We start from the raw sequence: 20,829 nt of genomic DNA on the forward strand, positions 1-20,829 counted from the left end.
TTTTTTTTTTTTTTTTTTTTTTTTTTCCTGTTCCCCGATTTATATCTACATACATCGCGCGCAATTGCGTTGACAACGTTTCTTTTGAACCAAGCTTTTGCAGAAGTGACCGAGGCACATTTTTTCATGCTAGCTATTTTTCCGCTCCCACCATTTATAGGTGCATCAAAAAAACGGTATGCAAAACTGACCAGAGCATCGAGGCCTTTTCCTTCGCTCCAAGCCCTAAGGGGTCTGCAAGCAGCCGCTTGATAAGCCATCCTCGATTTGGCATGCAAAATAATCACACTGAACAACTAATGCACACGTACATAAATGAACATACATAAGCACGAGCCCTTTGTATTTCCACACCTACACTGAACGTTAGTGTATATATTCTTTTACAAGTGACAGAACATACTGTGAAGAAATACGGAGAATGGGAGCTTTATACTTTAATTGTTTTTCCACCGAAATTTGCTTCATGACTCATTAACAATAGGTCCCTGTAAAGAATCATCCCTAGTTAGAGTTGTAACATTGTAGCAATGCGAGACTGGAGATTGAATGTTTAGTTAATGACGGAGAACCCAAGTATTCATAGTCATGTATATTCCAACACACTACTTCTTCCCTTCCATTGTGAACTAAGGACGCGCTCGAATTGTTTTCATTAATGCACGTACACTGCACACTTGCTACTACATCTGACTATAGCTCAGCGTCAATCGGATTAGGTTATTCTTCCACCACATAGCTCATCCAACGTTGACCCCACGTGCATACGAGCGTACACACGGGTGATAAAACCCTCTTAGTATTCATCCGATCCCACACCCCGGGTAAATCCATACACAACAACAACAAAAAAAAAAAAAAAAAAAAAAAACACATTAATGCAAAAGCTCAAAGTGCTGAAAAACTCCAAAGTCGCTACTGTTTTAATACCGCTAAGAAGAATGGCCACATCAGGAAAAAACACCCTCAAGTTGGACTCGCTCAACAATGAAATGTTTAAAGCGCTCAGAGAAAAAACGCTAAGTCTGAAGAAGGAGAAACTGCATGTGCAGCTATCCGGAAATAATTTAAACGTAACTCCAATTGAGAAGTCATGTCCCCTCACCTTTTTTATGCTGAAGCATAAATACAAGATAGACACGCAGAGTATCCAAATTAAGGTGGCAAATACGGGCTCTGTCGGAGAGAGCAATATTCTAAGTGGAGCAAATGCCATCCCTAAACAAAGCGAACCCTCTCATAGTGATAATAACCATGGAGGTGGTGCCACCACAAATGTAGGGGAGAATAATTCACCCAACAAGGAAAACAACGCAAACATTAGCAGCGGCGTTAATGCAACTGGAGGGACAAATTTCTTGGACTCGTTCATCCAATTCAACATCCCCGTTTTGAACGAATTAGACCGAGCTTACTTCTACAAACACATCATTGAGATAATCGACACGCTCGCTGCAGACGTTGTGTACAGACACAGCATAGGAGGATACAAAAAAAACGACAAGTACAACTTTGTCACGGTTCTCTTTAACAACTTGAAGGTGTACGAGAAGAGCCAACTCCATCATGAGTTTTGTTTCTCCCTCTATGAGCTGAAACCTCTTACTATCAACTGTTACGTTGTCCACTCCGGGAATACCTCTTACATATTGAAGCTAGATTTCTTCCAAGAGAATAATCTAATTTTCGATATATACACAACATTTGTAAATATAAATAACATAACATTCAAACCGCAAGAAGTTGTGCCCGTGGTCAATTCGCCTCAGAATGAGAAGTACGAGAAGGTAAGCCTTTTTGCAGCGCACCTCAAGGATGTGCAAAATTTGTTTAATCACAAGGACGTGAAAAATAAATTCTTACAACAGGAAGATATAAACTTCGTGCTGAATTATTTTAAAAATACTCCAGTAGAAAAAAAGACCTATGAAAAAAATCAGTACCAAACTACGGACATTTTTGAGTATGACCATGTTCAGGCGAAATCGGCCAACGGGGTATGCGTCTCATCAGCTGAGGCTGGAATGAACACGCAGGGGAAAAACGTTTTGACCATCCTTGGACACATTTTGGATACAAACGATATAGCCTTCTACACGGGGAAAAATAATTTCTACTGCAAGGATTCTTACATCGAGTCGAAGAACTTCATATCGTCGGAATTTAAAAACATTCACAACGTCACCTTTGGCGGATACCTCGCTTACCTTTCCTTCTGTCACGCCATGACAGTAATCAAGCACTATGTTGCCCGCCCAGTTCTTATCGAGTTAAACGAAATTCAATACATTCTCCCCGTTCCCTGCAATTCTATCGTATCGTTCAGAGGAAAAGTCATTTACTGTGATGCTGATAAAATTCAAATAAAAATTGCAGCTTACTGTTTTGACTTGAGAAAAAATGCTTACTACTTAACCACCATTTTCGACATGTCCTTTGAAAATAATTCAGCCATTTCGTTCATTCCTCAGTCGGAGGAGGAGGTTAAGCTTTATTTGTTAAGCTACATCCGATCGCAGCTACTCCCCTAAGTGTGTGTGTGTGTGGGTTTCCCTTTAAAGGGGTACAATACAGGACACATGCTTGGCATGGTCCAGCCTTTTCCCCAACATTCAACATAATAAATGGGACAACTTCCTTTGTGTGTATGTACACCTTTCCTAGCAGCAGCTAGCTATATCGAACTGTAGCTATTTTTTTTTTTTTTTTTTTTTTTTTTTTTTTCTGACAATTTGAAAAAAAAAAAATATGACCGTTCAGGTGATTCCCACTAAGTATGTATAGACGATAAGCACGTTGTCGCACTGACAACCAATTTAACAATAAAATTGTGTACACTTTTCAGGGGGCATATCCCTCTGCCCTTTTTGGACCCCTCCCCGAAGACAACGCGCATTTTGGAGGGAAGGTTGCAAAATTGTAGCTTCTTTTGCACCTCCCAAATATCATGCTATTTTAATAAATTCTTTCTTTTTTTATTTCATCCCTAAATGGGGACTCTGCTAAATGTTGTGCGTTTTTTTCGACAATTTGTATTGAAAACAAAATGATCGTCGTTCCAAGACAGACTTACGCAGTGGCTAAACGGTTCGCAAACGGCACGTGTGCATTGGGCGATTGTACATGCAATAATTGTAGTGATGGTTATAAAAAAAAGAAAAAGAAAAAGAAGAAGTAGAAGAAGAAGGGGGGACGAAAAGAAAGAGAACCCCTAACCGGTAATTTCGATGAAGAAACATGTTCATCCCCTCTCGCCTACAACTGCGATGGGTTTACGTGCTTCGATGTCTCCTTTCGCACTCTTCTTTGTTGTCTCGATCGAACCCTCACAAAACGAGAGTGAATAGCGCATGAAACGCAGTAGCATTGCTTGATGTACAATTTCGGTAACTGAAATGTGGAGTAAACAGATGCCTCCTTTATATCTCTCTGCGCAGACGTGTCGACGATGTTCCTGATGTTGAATCTTTTAATGGCCTTGTCCTTGGGAACACACCTTCCACAGTTAGAACACCTCAGGGGGTTCACGTGGCCTCGGTTGTGCTTGGACCTTCCTCCGTTTCTGCGTTTCTTTGGCATTTTGTTAGGTGAAATCTGCGGTGAATAGGAGAAAACGGGAAAAAAAAATTAACATTTTTGCATAGGAGAAAATAAGAATGGGATTCATGGTTGCGAGGGGAGAAGCAAAAATGTAAATTGGCCCTTCCTATGGTGACGGAAAAAATAAAGCCTCTTCTAACAGTCCCCATGAGTACGCCCATTTATACAACAGTATTAAGTCACTGTTCAGCTGATTCCTCGCGGGGAGGAAAAAGAAAAAAAAAAACAGCCTCCCATCTCAAGCATACGGTTTATAATTCCTTTCCATCTTGCGCTTTATAATTCCCCTATGCCGTTTCCATTGCGCATACGTGTTGGATACTCACAGGCATTACTCAAGTGTATTTGTTGCGCGCCTAAGCATCAGGTGAGGTGAGTGTTCATGAAGCCTCTCTCCTTTTTTTAATTTCTTACCTGTTGATATTTGAACTGCAAAGATGGCTTGCAAATGTTTCAGCGATAATTCTCTTCCTCGCCTTTATCTTGTACGTAATGGTAAAATGCGACGTGAATCGGTATTATAAATAGAGGTTTTGTTGCTTTCGTTCGTTTTGTCACGACAGGTAAGCGGGGATACAAAAATGTTCAGATGAGTTGAAAGGATAAAAAAAAAAAAAAAAAAAAAAAAAAAAAAAGAAGCGTAAAAATTAATTTTGCAAAAGGGAAATTAAAAATCAAGTTGGCAAAAAAAAAAAAATAAGTTAAACTTGCCAGTTGGTTTAGGTAAAAATAAATTTTCTTTTGTGGGTTTATGCCAAAATATGCTCCGCACATAAGCGCGTGCTTACGGAGATGTAGCGTTAATTTTATTTGTACCAAATGGTGTACGACGCAGTGGGGTGACCGTCACGCACAAATTAAGGGGAATGCACAATATAGTGGGAAAAAACCCAAGTGCAACATTACTTCTTAAGATTGTAAAAAGTACGCGACGGTGTCAGGGTTAGAAGGGCGAGTGCCTATTATTCTATATATTATACTTGGGAATGCGATCCTGGAAGCAAACCCCTTTTAAAACCCCTTTTTTTTTTCTGATATTTTTCTATATTATAGCCTGTATGTCACAAGTAAAATAAATTTAGGGGGAAAGATATCACCCCAACGTTTTCAATGAGATTGTGATGCACTATGTATATGCATTTAAAACGCGTTTATTTACCACCCCAATGTGTTGCTACTTTTCCATAATTTATTCCTTTTCATCTTTTAAAAAAATAAAAAGCAATTTTTTTTTCTTCTTTTTTATCCATTTATAGAGGAAAAGGCAAATAAAAATGTTCCATTTGGCGTTCAGGTGAAGGGTTTGTCGTTCTTCACGGAACCATAACCTGATATAAGGTACAAGGAAATAATAATACCAGAAGAAGGGGAAAAAAAAAAAAAAAAATACAGTTCTACTTGGTCCCTGAACATGTAAACGGAAGTAACTCTGCTTTGTCACCCTTTCTTTTGATGAAACCAAAATGTTTCATCTTTAATTTGGAAAGAAGTTTCCATGTCGCTCTCCCCTATAAGAACAAAAAAAAAAAAAAAAAAAAAAAAAAAAAAAAAAATGCTTTAAAAAAATAACCCAATCATCACACCCGCATTGTATATTCCCCCCACGTGATCCCTCTTTAAACAAAGATTTATCACGTAACTATTTTTGTCGTTCATTCTGGTCCTCGTTTTGACAACTGCCGAAAATGCTACCTCCAGGGAACAGACCCGAAACATAGGACTTTTATTGAAAAGTAAATTTCGTGTTAATTACTATCCCCATTTAGCACTGTCATCTAAAGGGGCCCCTGTTACTTCAACTGACTCACCTGCCAGTGAAAGCATTCCGAAGGTTAAGAGGCAGACTCTAGGGACCAAACCGCAAGCGTATAAAGGTTAAAAAAGTGTACTGGTCAAACTGACCTACGGGAATGCTCAACAGAGACCCCTCCCCTGAAAGGACACAAAAGGCAGATCGAACCACTGTCTACATTCCAAACTGTGGTGTGTGCGTCACCTACTCGCATGAGCGCACACCCGTTTTGAAAAAAAGAAAAAAAAAATTATGAACCGTTCATAATTTTTTTTTCTTCAATTTCTGTTTCCTCCAGCTGTATCCCATTTTTTACTGACTCCCTATAACCTTTACCAAATTATAAATCTCCCCACATGAATTCAAAACGGGTAAATAATGTGATTAGCCTTTTGATTAACGAAATAAAAACAAACGAGCGGCCAGAAAGCGCAAAAGAATTGGCCAAAGAAAAGGGTGTAAATGTTGCCAAGTCATTTTTGGACATTAACCATGCAGGTAAAAAAAAAAAAAAAAACACATATATTCATGAAATTTGGCTAGCTAACCATTTTTACAAAAAAAAATTACTCTATTTCATTGTGAGATCGCATGTTTTCCATTTTTACCATCACTATGGGCCCCTAATTTTTCCGTCCCCATTTTTGCGTCTCCCCTAGATGAAAACCTCCCCTGTGAAAGTCCCAAACGAAACTGTCCAGCCGAAAGTGGGCAACCTGGGAAAAGTAACCACTGTGTAAATTCACAGGAGGAAAAGAAGACCACCCCCGACGAAGACAACTTCGACGATGATGTCATCGACGAAAAGGAAAAAGTGGCATTGGAATTTTATGATGATCGAATAGACATTTTCGAAGAAGAATATGTGAACAAAAAATATAGTAAGATCGAAAAGGCAGATAAAACGGTGTGGCGAAGCTTCACCAACTGTGGCCTAACAGAATTGCACTGTTGCTCAGAATACACGCAAGGTTATATATAATTGCACTTATATATGCACATTTGTGTGCATACTTGTACATGTTGGTGTTGTTTTTTTTCCTCCCCCCCCTCCCAGGATTCTGCACCAAAAGCTGTGACTCGAGTTTGTGCTGTTGCGGGTGCTTCATTCCCGTTTGCTACCAAAGTCAGAGGTAAGTAGGATCTTTCTTTCTCCCCTATGAATGTATTTTATCTGTGTTTCAAGCTCAACTCCGATTATACCTTCCTTTCCGCAACACAGGCATGAGACCTACGTCAACCAGTACAGAAGCTTATACGCGGTGAATGTGCGTATCGAGGACAAGAAAATTATTCATGAGCACGAAATAAATGCTACAGACAACACCAAAGGCGGCAAACGCAGCCACAGCCACGGTGACCCAAGGATCCCGCCCCCCCTGGAGAAGCCGGAGAACCAAGCAGAGCTCCCTCACCCCGAGTTCGAAGAAACCCCCGAAGGAGAAAAAGAAGGGGAAGACGAAAAATCACAAACATATCACGCCGTTTTTTGCGAAAACTGCAATAATCATGTTGCCTATCTTGAAATAAAAAAAAATATTTTCCATTTTTTTGATGTGTTACCTGACTGAGTGTATATGCTCCATGCATGACCTCCTCCTACAATTCGTTTTTCCGTTGTGTCAGTTGGACACACCTCTGTGGGGATAAGCAGTCGCTTCCCTCACCTTACGTGCTTGCGAATGGGTCAATACTTAACCCTTTGCATGCACATCTCCACTTTGCGTAAGTTTCACATATATCCTTTTTCCCTCCAGTAACGAGACACGCATGTTATTAATTTTCATTCCATGCTGTTCTTCTTTTTTTTTTTTTTTTTTTCCTCCATCCTTATTTGAGAACTCCGCCAATAATTCCACTTGGAATTGGTTAATTTGTTTTTCCATCTGATGAATACTGCTCTTTCGCTTACCCAAAGTGGAAACACCACACTAATGCAAGATCGCTTACGCCTCTTTCCTACGGAGCATAACCGAATAGGGCCCTTCTTCTGTTGCACATAGCTTTGCAGAACGTTGTGCAGGGCGCTGTAAAATGGGGAAAGTGACAAAGGCAAAAAAAACGCACCTTACCTTTTCTGGATATTAATTCAATTGCGTAAGGTTATTGCTTATTTGTAATGCTTCTCCTTCGCTTTCCCCTTATTCTTTTTTTTCTTTCTTTTCTTTTCAAAAGAAAGTCGCAGGAAAGGCTCCGTGCAAAGATACGCCTTTTTACCATGTCCTCGCGAACTGCAAATGTGAAGAGGCATCATGCTGCTTGACGACTTCGTTGTACAGGCCTCGTTACGCATTTTTCTCGTTGTACAATTTTTTGTTGCAATTTTTGCGCACTTCCCGTCGCCACGTAACATACAGCTGATGTCAAAAAAAAAAAAAAAAAAAAAAAAAAAAAAAAAATATTAAAAAATTATTTTTCCCCCTTTTCCATAAGAGCTGTTTTTCGAGAAGCATAAACTGCAAAAAGGTCCCACTGCTTTTTGCCTATCGGATGACACGAAATCTCATGGTCTACACCTTTACCGAGACCAAAAGTTGGCACGTTGAGGGCATGACCGATGACCAATTGGCCAATCGACCAACCAGGAAACCAATCTGCTGACCAACCAGGAGACCAATCTGCTGACCAACCAGGAGACCAATCTGCTGACCAACCAATCGAGTCACCGCCCTGCGCGTGCTGCACACCCAAACCCCCCATTTTGCCATCTCCGTTTAAAACAAGGGGCGAAGAAAAAATGAAAGAAAGCAAAGTGAAAGCAGAAAAAAATGACAGAAGAAAAAAGTCATAACGAACCAACCAAGAATGAAAGCAGCGAAAATAAATACCTCTCCCAAATATACTCTTTCCTAAATTCCAGTTACATTAAAAGTTCTTTTGAAAGTAAGCCTGAAAATGATCAGAACAAAAAGAAGAGAAGACATTTGTCTTCTCGGAAGGCGTATGGCTACCTCGTCCGGAGGTTTAAGAAGGTTAGGATGGGAGCGGGGAACAGGAGAAGTATTCCTTTGTCTGAAATATTGTTACCACCTTTTTTTTTTTTTTTTTTTTTTTTTTGCGGAAAGGAGAGCACCTCTATATGACACGCCTTTTTTTCCCACTATAAAAGAGTTTACGTGTATTCAGGCAACAACCTCTTCACCCTCATAAGACTTTTACCCTATTTTAATTATTCATTCCCTATTTTTTTTTTCACTTTTTCTTTTCTTTTATTTTATTTTTCCGTCTTTCCCATTTGAAGGTTGCAATCGAATGCGACTTATACTTGGAAGAAATTCAAGTTCAAAATGAAAATGAGAAATTCATCGTTCAACTGTTTGGGAGGAACTCCGTTACGTTAAAGAAGCTTTACAGAAAGAAAAAGATGATTGATCATTATTTTTTCCTCCTCATTTTGTTTAACATCCTGTCCAATTTGCCTTACACCATTATACCAATTCAGAAGGTAAAGCTCACGAAAATATACTGCCTGATTCAGCAATAACATTTTTGTAAAAAAAGTTGGCAAAAAAGGCACCTGCAAAAAGAACACCTGCACACACTCGTTACCTTTTCCACCCCTTCAGTTTGTAGACATTTGCGACAGTTACATAAATCGAGGCGTGAAACTCCTGATGAAGTTGAACGCGTCTCACTACGGTAGGAAGAAGCGAATTCACAAAATTTACTTCGAGTCGGTAAGAAACGCCTTTGTCCCGATGCACTTTTCTACATATTGTATGGCCTTCATATTCAAATTTGCACATACACCCCTACACATATACATTTATCCTTCTTGATATCTTTTTCCCACCCTCCATAGGTTTTCTACCTATTTGTGTCAATATGGAATAAGCACTATTTTGACTTTTCCCTGTCCAACACCATGGTAAAGAAAAAAAAAGAAAAAAAAAAAATAGCTAGCCAAAAGGGAAAAAGACGTATTTTTTTTTTTTTTCACCCTTTTTTTTTTATGAACCGTTCAGGTAATTTTGAACTTTTTTTACAAAATTTACATTATCCTGAAGAAGCTGGAAATTCGGAACGTAAACCTGTTTGATAACATATACGTGTTGTGCGCGTCTTATGTGAACAAAATAAACTCCATGTTGTGGTAAGGCTGGAAGGGAGCACGATATGAAAGCACATTCGAGTTATCACTACTTCTGCGGCATCCCCAACGGTAGAATATATCACCCATCATTTGCGTCTCATTCCTTCCTATTATTTCACATCGTTTCCCATCGGCAGGTTCAGCACGTACCTCATCATCAAGCGGATGCTAATAGACGAATGCGAAATAAAAATCATCAAGAAGAAAAAAACCTTCCTGATTTTGCCTATTTTCATCGACATTATAAAAATCTTGGACGTGTACGACGAAATTATAAAAAAAACAAACATAGGTTCATTGGTAAAGTTGTACGAAGAGCTGAAATTATTTCTCCTTTTGTTTTTCCACAAGTTGCTGTACAATTTAATAACAGAGCAGGACATGCTTCCGAGAAATATTTTTAAATACCTCCAAATTAATAACAACATCGCATCCAACCGGAGAAGGAGAAGTGGCAAAGGGGACGATTCACATAGGAGGGAATCCAGTGAACTGCACAACAGCTTTTACAAGTACACAAATTCGATCAACGAGAACTTTGTTTTTTTTTCATTTTTCGAAAATTTTTGCTTGTTTAACAATTTCACCGAAAGGGAAAAGACAAATGATTTTTATTCCTCCCTGTCCCTTTCGTTCAACTCGATAAATTCGACAAGCTCTTCCAACGAAAATAAACAAGCAAGAGGTGCCAATTACTCAAAGGAACATGTAGAATCACCTGAACAAGGCTATAATGATTGCTGCAGACAACATGAAGAAAGCGAAAAGTCGTCCCAAATTATAAGAATGCACAAACACAAAATTGACATCCTTGATATGGAATACAATCACTTCTTCATTCATAAATACAAAAATGAAAATAAATTTATTTTACTCATTAAAAGTTACTTCAATGATTACTTGTGCGCTCTCGTGAACAGCTTGTACATTTACTCAAAAATTATTTACTCTGATAGGAAATATTGTTCAAGTGACTGTAAGGATGATGACCGTACTGACGAGGGGCACCACGAGGAAGGTAGCAACGCAGGGGATGAGCATCAGCTAAACCGGAATGAAGACAGAAACGAAATGGATGAGAAAACGAGGGATCTCCACGAGTCGTTCCCTTTGATGGTCTCTTCGTCGGCACTGCCCTTAGGCCCTCCCGGTGAGAAGCGGCATGACTGTGAGGAGAACTGGAGTGTAGATCGAAAATTAGGCGCAATAGTACTAGACGCAGATAAGATGACCCCAATCCACATTGGCGCAACCGACTTGACCACGCTCCGAGTGGACTCCGGCGAAGTGGACGAGTTCCACCTGATCCACAGGCAGAAGGTGCAACGGCAAGAAGACAGCGCGCTGAAAGGCACGGGGAAGAAGAGGAAAAAACGAAAATTCCCCCACGCACACAGAAAAATTGTAAACGCCTTAACAAGCTTCGTGGAAGTAATATACAAAAATATATTCAAAAAAGTGATCAAGAAAATACACACATGCAAAAGCATAAGCGATTTGAAGCTCTATTCATACGTAGAAAAAATATATTCAAATGATACGTACTACTGCTTAAAAAAGAGGTTAAAAAAATTTTGCTTTGTTCTTTTCTTTTCCGTTACGCTCAAAAATTTAATTAAAAGTTATATATATAAAATAAAAAAAGAAAATGTAAACAAAAAGAATTTGGAAGATTTCCAGTCCATCCTCATATACGACACGTGCAGCTTTATCAAAATATATAACCAACTAAATGAAGCTAATTGCAAGGATTTCTTTTCAAATAAATATATAAACTTCCTGGTGTATATAAAAAACATACTCACATTGCCCCGGCAGAAACTGTTACTCTTCCCAATTAAAAACAGACATTTTTTTTTCTACATAAGGAGCAAGCGAGTAGATATCCACTTTGACAGCTTCGTGGAAGAATGCAAGTTGAAGAATCAACAAATGAGCGATGAAAAGACGCTCCCCCAATTTTGCCAACAGGATTATTATGTACTCCCAAATAGCAGAAACTCGCAAATTTCCCGAACCAAGTATTATGCAGCCGATGAGGCAAATCAACTGCCAGATTACCCAAGGAAAAACATACTTGAACAGACCATTTACAACATATTTCAGTCGCTCAATCCGTTCAGTAAAGTGCAAAAGAGAAACGATGGGGATAGCTACTCCGGGTGGGACGCTAATCAGGAATACAACTCAATCAAATCTGTCCACCATAGGAGGGCGGGCCCTTATGACAGCTCCACCAGTGTCGACACGGATGGGTTTGTCGAGGAATGGAAAAAAAAAGGAATTAATCAGGAGGAAAGAAAAGGGAAGAAGGAAGAAGAAGAAAAAAAAAAAAAAAAAAAAAAAAAAAAAAATTATGAACATGGTCAGGTGGAAGGTGACACCGAAAGGCGAAATGTCCCAGCTAGCCAAAGCGAAATTATGAACAATTCAGGAAGGGGAAAAAAAAAATCAGTCACAAGTTCCTGTAAGTCGGAAGGCGAACAATGTGATGGAGTCACCGCGCAGGAGTTCCAGCGGAGCGTCTCTAATGGAGAGAGTAAAAGCGAAGATGACAACTCAGGTGTAGAACGACACTCTTATAACGAACACAATTATAGCAGTCAATCCGATGTGAGCAGTGTACAGAGCGAAGACCTGGAAGAACAAAAGTTCACGAGGGGAAAGTCGAGCGTTAGCCCGTTCGAAATGACGCCGGAAGAAAAAAAGTATTGCATGAAGGTGTACATGAAAAATTCCAGTGAACAGTTTGACAGAAAAGTGATGATTTTAAAAAATGACAAAATTTATTTTTACAACTCTGAGTATGCCATATCATACGATTCCTTTTACTTCCTCATGGAAATAAAAAAAATATATTCGTGTGATGGTTTCTTCGACTCGCTCATCAATTCACAACGGATAAGTGTCGTCAACTCCACCTACTCCTCCACGGAGGATGAGGAATTCAATTCCAGGAGTGCGGGCAGTCTTTCATCGGAGAGTGGCTGGCAGAAGTGCGGCTTCGACGCGAAAATAGTTAGTGCACGAGAGGGGGCGCCACGGTGTGAAACGTGTTTGCATCGTGTCTGCGTCGTGTCTGCGTCGTGTCTGTGTCGTGTCTGCGTCGTGTCCGCGTCGTGTCTGTGTCGTGTGTGTAGTGGGCGCCTACCGGAGTGTCCCCGTCTAACCGAGCCTCACCCACGTATGAACATATCCGTGTAAACCTCACGCCTTTTTCTCCTTCCTACCCTTTGCAGATTTTCCACAACTCGATGCGCAAAAACATACAGCTCATGTTCATTGATGAGTCATACGAAAAAATGATCAGCAGGATAAACAGCTCCTTAGTTCACGAGACGGACAGGACATTCACATATACACAGTTGAGTTACGATGAGGAAGTGGAAAGAGCCCTCCTCAGTCACTATCTAGATCAAAGTGTGAAGGAGCAAGGCGATTCTTCTAAAGGTTTTAGCTCCAGTGAAAGCAACAGTGCTTTTTCAAATTGTGAGTCACATGGCGGATCGAGCAGCGATAGCCCAAGTGATGCACCAAGTGATGCGCCAAGTGATTCACGAAGTTATCAGTCTTGTGATGGGCAGAACGGTCGTTTCGTAGAAGAGACGGAAGAAGGCTCCGGCAGGGATGCCACACGTTCGTATGATAAATTCCAGTCGAGCCACGAGGGGGATGACCCATACAGTGCAGGTGAAAAGTGCGCATATCAGAAGGGCACACTTGCTACTGACGTTCGCGATGGAGAAAACCTGCTGAACAAAATCCTGCAAGACAACCAAGACCTTCTGGAGAGGAAGAAAAGTGAAACCCAAGGAAAACTGAATAGGTATCCAAATTTAATCGAGTACAAGTACTCATCCAGCACCACCGATATCTATGTAAGCCAGAGGAAATATTTCGCCAAAAAAAAAAAAATAAAAGTTCGGAAGGAAAATAAAATGAAGCTGTTCAAGAATATCGACAAAAATGATATTTACAATTTGTTTTATGAGGAAATTTGTAGACTCTGCAAGAAAAAAAATAACAACATATCCAAGACGAATTCGGACGACCTCTTTTTCCATAAGTATGTGAATAAGCTGTACCATACAGCCAACCTGTGATAGTTCGCCAAGCGTCCACATGCATATATATATTTGTACACTTATATTTGAACATGTGTGTGTGTATGTGTTGCGTTGCCACATGAAATCTGTACACGTAGCTCCCCCGCAAAGCATTTTTTTTTTTTCTGTACCCACTCACACCATGGAGGGGTAGATCACTCTCCCTAACTGCTTTTTTTTTTTTTTTTTTTTTTTTTTTTTTTTGTTTGTTTGTTTATCTCTAACGATTGTTTTATCCGAACGTATGTTTAACGAATTGAACTCGCTCGACGTAAGTGGTTGAATTCGTGGCCCTGATTGTCGATCAGATAACCATGTTAACGCAATATTGGACTACTTCCTACACACATCACGTGGAACTCTCAATCTTCCCATGTCGTAGACACGACTGGTAATTCCCCTTTCCGGGCGCACTTCACCTTTAATTTTTTTTTTTCTTATTTTTTTTTCCATTTGTTAATAAAATTCGTTGCATATGTCAAAATGGAAAAAAAAAAAAAAAAAAAAAAAAAAAATTATTGACATGGATACTTTAAAAAAAAAATAAAAGTTACGGAGAAGGAGCGGCTTTAAAAAAAACTTGGGAGAAAAAGCAGGAGCAAAGGTAAAAGCGAAAATACAAAAAAAAAAAAAAAAAAAAAAAGAGAAGGGAAAATAATCTTATGCTTAATCTTCATCTTAAGCTTGAATTCGAATTTGAACTTAAATTTAAATTTGAATTTAAAATGGCCTCAGCTTTGGTCTGCCCTTATTTTTATTTTTTTCTGGGGTCCCTGTGCTGGCGCCTCGTTTAACCTTTGCCCCTCTCTCCTCAGGGCGTCTTGTGGTCGCATATTTTGTGCATCATGGACACGAATTCTTCAAAGTCGATCTGAGGGGGGAACAGGGGCAATCACGGTGATGAAGCAAGCTCAATGGTGAAGTAAGCACAATGGTGAAGTAAGCGTAATGGTGAAGTAAGCGCAATGGTGAAGTAAGAGCAATGGTGAAGTAAGCACAATGGTGAAGTAAGCGCAATGGTGAAGCAATCGCGATATGGTAAGGGGGGGGGAAGGGTGCACAGAGAAGGAGAATGGGCCCCGTTTTCCCTCTCCCAATTTGACACACACTACATCCTTACCATGCTGTCTTTGTTCTTGTCCGCCTCATCCAGGACATCGTTCCACATTTTCTCGCTTATGGATGTCAGGCCAAACAGCTGAGGGGGGTGAGTAATGGAGCAGATGAGATGTGGAGGGAAAGCATAGAAAGGCACACACACATTGGCAGTAACGTTGGCACACACAGTGGGGTTATCAATAGGTTGACGCGCACAACATGGTGCCATCACGCCATCATGTTCTGTTCTGTTCTGTTTTTTTTTTTTTTTTTTTTCCATCCTACATTTGCCAATTCCTCCTTGGTTATCTTCCCACTCTTGTCCGTGTCAAACAGGTTGAAGGCATCCCGCAGCCGCTCCTCGCTGAACAAAATTTGCTTGTCCATGCAGACGGAAATGAACTCTGCCAGGGGGAAAAAGTGAGCATATGAGAAAGGTGTAATAACAGAATGTACCAGGAAAATGTAAGAGAAAGACATTGGACAGGGGAAGGTCATCTACCTGAGTACTCAATATATCCGTTTTTGTCAAAGTCCACCTCCTTGAGAATGTTATCTACCTCTTCTTCGACGTTTTTCAGTTCACCCAATTCGTTCTTGAACTGCATCAAAAAAAAAAAAAAAAAAAAAAAAAAAAAAAAAAAAATGGGTGGCGTGTGAAATCAGCAAAAACGGTTATAACAGTGGGTACTCTTAAAATTATGTATAATATGTATAGAAGAGGAAAAGTGGTTTTCATCGCTAACGATGTTACACCGTTTGAAAACTTACACTTCGTAGAATGTTGTATCCCTCAATGAGCTCGCGCTTGTCCAGTTGACCATCTCCATTCTTATCTAACTTTTTAAAAATGTCTGTAAGTTCCTTTCGTTCCTCCAAAGTGGTAAGTTTGCTCCCGATGAAAAGAATAGCAGCCTGTGCTAACTTCTGACTCCCTTCGAACTTTCTCATATTAGATAAAGCTCCATACAAAGTTTTCTGGTCATTTTTATTTATATTATCTGCATACTTCAAAATCCACTTACTATTTAGAGCCTCCTTGGCAGTTATTCTTTTATTGAAATCATACGTTAGCATAAGTTTTATGAGATCCTTCGCTTCATCACTTATATTTTTCCAGTCGTTGAAATCAAAGTAGTACTTTCCCTTTTCCACCTTCTTAATAATGTCTTGATCGTTCTGTCCACCAAATGGAGGATAACCACAAAGGAGGATGTACATGATCACCCCACAAGACCATACATCACACTTCTCATTATATTTCTTTTTTAAAACTTCTGGTGCAATATAATATGCTGTGCCTAGTCTATCCCTCAGTTTATAATCCTTGGAGAAAAAGGAAGACAATCCAAAATCCACAATTTTTATATTTAGCAAGCTATTTTTATTCTCTAGTAAAATATTCTCTGGCTTTATATCCCTATGCACTATATTATGTTTGTGTAAATAGCAAATGCCACTTAGAATTTGTTTCATAATATTTGCAGCGTCACATTCATCAAATTTATGTCGGTTAATTATTTGTTCAAATAATTCTCCTCCTTCATAAAATTCAGTTACCAAGTAAAAGTACTTCTTATCTTCAAAGACATCGAACAACTTAATAATGTTCGGATGATCCAATGATTTTAATAAGGATATTTCATTATATATATCTTCATTCAAGCTTTGTTCATTTTCGCAACTTTTATTTCTACATTCTGAATATCGTGTTTTATCAAACTGAGATTTCTTTATCACCTTTATTGCTTTTTCAGTGTGTCCATTTTTTTCTCTACATAGAAGAACTTCTCCGTAGGCTCCACTTCCCAACTTTCTTATTTTAAAATACGATTCTCCTATTTTCCCCTCCTTCTTTCTCACATACATTCCTGGATTGATTGCCAGTTCATCCGATGTGTCTGCATTTCCTTCTCGCAAGTTCAACTGTCCTTGCAAGTGCCCTTGCCCCTCCCCCTGGCCGCTCACGCAACCCTTGCTCTTCCCTCGGAACTCGTGTACTCCCTTACTCTGGTTACACCCCATTTGGTTTATATTCAGGGGGAGGGGGGGGGGCGGACAGGTGCTGATGGATGGACCACAGAGGGCACTGTAGTTTGCTTCAGATTACTACACTGGGGATAGGCAGATTACGTAGTTCAGGGGGTGCTCAAATGAGAAAAGCGTTTCCACGGGAAGATAACGCAGATAGGCATATGTAAGCAGGCGAGCCGATTATAATCGATGCCCCTTACCCGTCTGCACACTCTTGTAATCCTCACCTAGCGAAGGGGCGAGAAACTAACGGCGAGGACACACTGCGGGCGGCAAGTGATCCAACAGGCACCAAGGCAAAAAGGTGAACATGCTTATCCGTTCTGCTAACACGCGCCGGGATACTTCTTACACTCTGGATATGTAGATGTGAGAACTCGCACGCGAAATGTGTGCAGACATGCGCATATGCCTCGGTATGTGCATGTGTACATACAGCCGCATGCACATCTACCTCCACTTTCCCCTTAAATGATCATTTTTACGCAAATGTGAATAATTCGCGGGGAGGGGAAAATGCACAAGGGGAAGGGGGGGGTGTAAGAATATGAGCAAATCGTTACGCAAAATTGGGCAAGCCGTTTCGCAAATAGGGCATGCCGTTTCGCATATAGGGCATGCCACTTCACAAAATGAGGGGGGAAATTATCGCATATGTAGAAAGGCACATACACATATGACGAGGTTACATCATGTGCTATGATGAAACCTCTGTGAGCACACTCATGTATAAATTAAAGGGGAAGCCTTCACGTGCGCGGCAACATAATGGCTTATAGCGGAGAGGAAGGAAAAATAAATTCCCTTAGCACTTAAAAAAGACAATAATTCAAAGGTACGTTATTTATTGCGCACTTTCCAATATATACAAAAAAGGCTTCTTGCACAGAAAGGAATTTTTTTTTTTTTTTTTTTTTTTTTTTTTTTTTTTTGCCCTTCATCAGGAACTCCTGAAGTTGGAGGGTGTTTTCGTGTCAGCGTTCTTTTTTTTTTTTTTTTTTTTTTTTTTTTCTTAATAACGTGCGGATTAACACAAAAGGCGGTTAAAAAGAGTTTGTTTCGTTTTGCGCGATTGTCACTTTTGTCATGTTTGTCACGCTTGTTGGGTTTGCTCTTTTTTTTTCCCCCTCTTATCTTTTCCTTCGCTTTATTTTGTTTTGTTTTTCTGTTTTTTTTTTCCCTCGAGCGAGCAAAGCCACGCCATCCGCCCACTGGTGAAAACAATATCAACTGTGTGTCGTGGGTTGCGCGGCGCTATACTGAGCAAAAAAAAAAAAAAAAAAAAAGAACACCCACATACCTGTACGCTGGCACCACTTTATATTATTTACAATCGTGTGTGCGAGCGCAAAAGAGCACGGTGATTTTTCCCCTCTCCATGAGGTAAACACGCGGAAAAATATAAGCGCATGGAGGGAACTTGCACGCGATAAGGGCTATAAAAATTCATACCGCGAGGCTCGCAAAGCATAAAAAGTGTAAACTGTACAGTCCAAGAATCCTCAAAGTGACCGGTCAAAGGAGAGCCAAGCGCGCGAAAGGGGCACTTGTGTCCCGCGTGCAACTGTAGTGGAGTAGCCCCCCCAATCGAAGCATTCAGCGCGGTAAAAAAAAAAAAAAAAAAAGAAAAAGAAAGGAAAAAAAAAAAAAAAAAAAAAAAAGGAAGGAAAAAAGGAAAAAAAAAAAAAAAAAAAAAAAAAGAAAAATAAAAAGAAAGTAAAACAAAAAAGACCTCGCAACTATCATTCATGTGGAACCCGCTTAACGGGTGCATCAAAATGTGTAACACAGATTAGCTGTCAATTTGTAAGTAAACCTCCCCCCCTCCCCGCATCATTCCTTCCGCGCGTCCCCTTCCAATTTTTTGGAGTAATTTTCCCTGGCAAAAGGGAAAGAACAAATGGGAAGTTAATCAGACGCACGAGTTACATCTTTCCGAAAAATAGAACCAAACGAACCTTTCACAACGAAGTCGCACGTTCATGCATACCTGTACTGCGGAACAGTTGATGGGAATGTCCATCTATTGTACTTTCGGGGGGGGGAAAAAAAAAGAGGGAGGGCACAGTTTGTCTCTTTCACTTATTGTAGATAATCACCCACATCGAAAGCGTAACATTATATGCACGCATGATGATGGGAATAATTTTCCAGTCAGAGAAAAGGACTACATGCTGCTTTCGAGCTACCGTTTTTTACTGTGCTGTGGAAAGTTGGTTACTCGTGATTCGCCACTAATTATTTCCCACTAACGATTTTCCGTCCATCATTGTATTGTGCCTCCAATACACCTCGGGATAGGAGAAAAAGCACGATGCTTCACTGTTTCACACGTTACCAACAACGAAAGAGAATTGCCGAAAAAATTATCAAACGGTTGCACATGCACACCTAAACTGCTTCGTCTCCCACATTATGGTTTTTAAAAGGGTGGAGTGTCTTTTCACAAAAAAAAAATAAAAAATAAAAAATATGAACTGTTCAGGCGTTTTGCATGTCGTGCATAGGTAGATAGCCAAAAAAAAAGCATATTGCACACGGAGAAAAAAAAAAAAATAATAAATAAATAAAATAATAATAATATAGTAGCTGCTTTATTTTGGCTTGTCACACCACCCTTTATAACCTTGCCTGTTCAGGAATTTTCTCCTTGCAACATTTTAATATTTTACATTATTTATTTATTTCCCATAAGGCTAATACAAATTGGGAACGGTTTTCCTCTCCTCACACGGGTTCCACCTCCTTTCCCCTTTCCTTTATTAGCATAACTTTCTTTTTGGCATCCTCCAGTCTCTTCCTCTCACTCTCGACCCATTCGAAATCGTCAGGAGACATAATCCTCACCGTCAGGTAAATTGCAAAAACGCACCATCCGCAAATTAAAAATCCAGTTATGAACACTTTAAATTCGGTGGAAAAAATGGGGTTGTTCTTGTGCTTATACTTTTTAAAAGTATTAATATCAATGCTTGTAATTTTATTGTCAGGTAAAACTTTTTCTCTTCTCTTCATCTGAAGAAACCTGTTGTACTCCTCATCCATTTCTTTAACGCTTGGCCCTTGGGGAGGGTAGTACTGAAAGGGGGGGAAAGATATGTGAGAAGTAACATATGTACGTTCTAGCCTGATATACCCGGAGAATTTGCCAATGTGCCATCCTTTTTTATGTGGGTCACTGGGTATATACATGTGCGACGACAGGGGAAAACGTCACTGTGTGCCGAAAAAATCACCCTCAACTGTTTTGCACAAATTGACAAGTGAGACAAGCCCGGCATGCACCGCTCCCATTAATGAAACATACGTTGGATATCTTTTTGGAGGACACATAGCGAATTCCTTTGGGTGTAAAGGGACACCTGCTTTTTATTTGACATATAAGGAACCTCATTTTGAATTCGTACACGGGTTTGTTCTTTTTCTCTCCTTATTTTAGCTATGGCTCCGTTCCATTGGTGTAACTTCTTCTGTATGTCGTTTGGTCGATCTGCATTGATTCCTGTAGGCTCATCCCGTATTCGTTAAAAGAGATGAACAGGAATTCCCCGGGGGGGGACAACAAGAACTTGGTGGACTACAAGTTAAAAGGAGAAAAAAACAACATAACGTTGAAAAGTGTAACCAATGAGACTAGATAAAAGCGCATGGAATGACTGCTAAAGGGGGCCACGAAAATAGGATGCGCGAGGAGTAGCAGCAAAGTAGGGAAAAAAAAATTAAAATAAAATAGAAATTAAAATAAAAATAAAATAAAATAAATAATCCCCTGAGGTCATAAACCTTTCGAGCCTTCCTAGGCTGCTAAACAAATTCTTCCGTTTCGAACAATTTTTAGTCTCTCCCCAATTTGCTTAGTTTACAAAAGAGAGAAAGCACCTTAGGCGTAACTTTTCTTTTTTTTTTTCTTTTTTTTTTTTTTTCATTTTATCCATTTGACTTTGCACAGGGGTGGCGCAGTGACATGCAGATTTTTATCATAACAGTGCGCGGAAATTCCTCCAAAAATATCTTTGCTACGTCCTCCCCATCGTAGTTGTCCCCCTCTGGAAGGAATTAATTCTCCACGCGAAAACTGCGAAGAGAAGCTATTTATATGTACATGC

At 39.7% G+C, this 20,829-nt stretch overlaps 6 protein-coding genes across 6 annotated transcripts; 3 read left to right on the forward strand and 3 right to left on the reverse strand.

Annotated features, from left to right (window-relative positions):
- Positions 1-941: 941 nt before the first annotated feature.
- PKNH_0403000 (conserved Plasmodium protein, unknown function) lies at positions 942-2,531 on the forward strand (the record flags this gene model as incomplete). The annotated part of the gene is made up of 1 exon (XM_002257820.1): positions 942-2,531. One exon carries the CDS (start codon positions 942-944, stop codon positions 2,529-2,531), a length of 1,590 nt encoding a protein of 529 aa, XP_002257856.1.
- A 724-nt stretch (positions 2,532-3,255) lies between these two features.
- Positions 3,256-3,579, reverse strand: PKNH_0403100 (ribosomal protein S26e; the record flags this gene model as incomplete). Its single annotated transcript, XM_002257821.1, has 1 exon — positions 3,256-3,579. The coding sequence occupies one exon, from the start codon at positions 3,577-3,579 to the stop codon at positions 3,256-3,258; it is 324 nt and encodes a 107-aa protein (XP_002257857.1).
- A 2,169-nt stretch (positions 3,580-5,748) lies between these two features.
- PKNH_0403200 (E2F-associated phosphoprotein, putative) lies at positions 5,749-6,963 on the forward strand (the record flags this gene model as incomplete). Its single annotated transcript, XM_002257822.1, has 4 exons — positions 5,749-5,890; positions 6,052-6,273; positions 6,450-6,525; positions 6,615-6,963. 4 exons carry the CDS (start codon positions 5,749-5,751, stop codon positions 6,961-6,963), a joined length of 789 nt encoding a protein of 262 aa, XP_002257858.1.
- Positions 6,964-8,160: 1,197 nt separating this feature from the next.
- Positions 8,161-13,588, forward strand: PKNH_0403300 (conserved Plasmodium protein, unknown function; the record flags this gene model as incomplete). Its single annotated transcript, XM_002257823.1, has 7 exons — positions 8,161-8,364; positions 8,634-8,837; positions 8,959-9,069; positions 9,195-9,260; positions 9,358-9,485; positions 9,623-12,503; positions 12,725-13,588. The coding sequence occupies 7 exons, from the start codon at positions 8,161-8,163 to the stop codon at positions 13,586-13,588; spliced, it is 4,458 nt and encodes a 1,485-aa protein (XP_002257859.1).
- Positions 13,589-14,402: 814 nt separating this feature from the next.
- Positions 14,403-16,714, reverse strand: PKNH_0403400 (calcium-dependent protein kinase 1, putative; the record flags this gene model as incomplete). Its single annotated transcript, XM_002257824.2, has 5 exons — positions 14,403-14,462; positions 14,712-14,789; positions 14,975-15,093; positions 15,192-15,291; positions 15,461-16,714. The coding sequence occupies 5 exons, from the start codon at positions 16,712-16,714 to the stop codon at positions 14,403-14,405; spliced, it is 1,611 nt and encodes a 536-aa protein (XP_002257860.1).
- Positions 16,715-19,450: 2,736 nt separating this feature from the next.
- PKNH_0403500 (conserved protein, unknown function) lies at positions 19,451-20,117 on the reverse strand (the record flags this gene model as incomplete). The annotated part of the gene is made up of 2 exons (XM_002257825.1): positions 19,451-19,801; positions 20,031-20,117. 2 exons carry the CDS (start codon positions 20,115-20,117, stop codon positions 19,451-19,453), a joined length of 438 nt encoding a protein of 145 aa, XP_002257861.1.
- Between the last annotated feature and the right edge of the window lie 712 nt (positions 20,118-20,829).

Source organism: Plasmodium knowlesi, assembly GCF_000006355.2.
Source record: "Plasmodium knowlesi strain H genome assembly, chromosome: 4".
Lineage (NCBI taxonomy): Eukaryota > Apicomplexa > Aconoidasida > Haemosporida > Plasmodiidae > Plasmodium > Plasmodium knowlesi.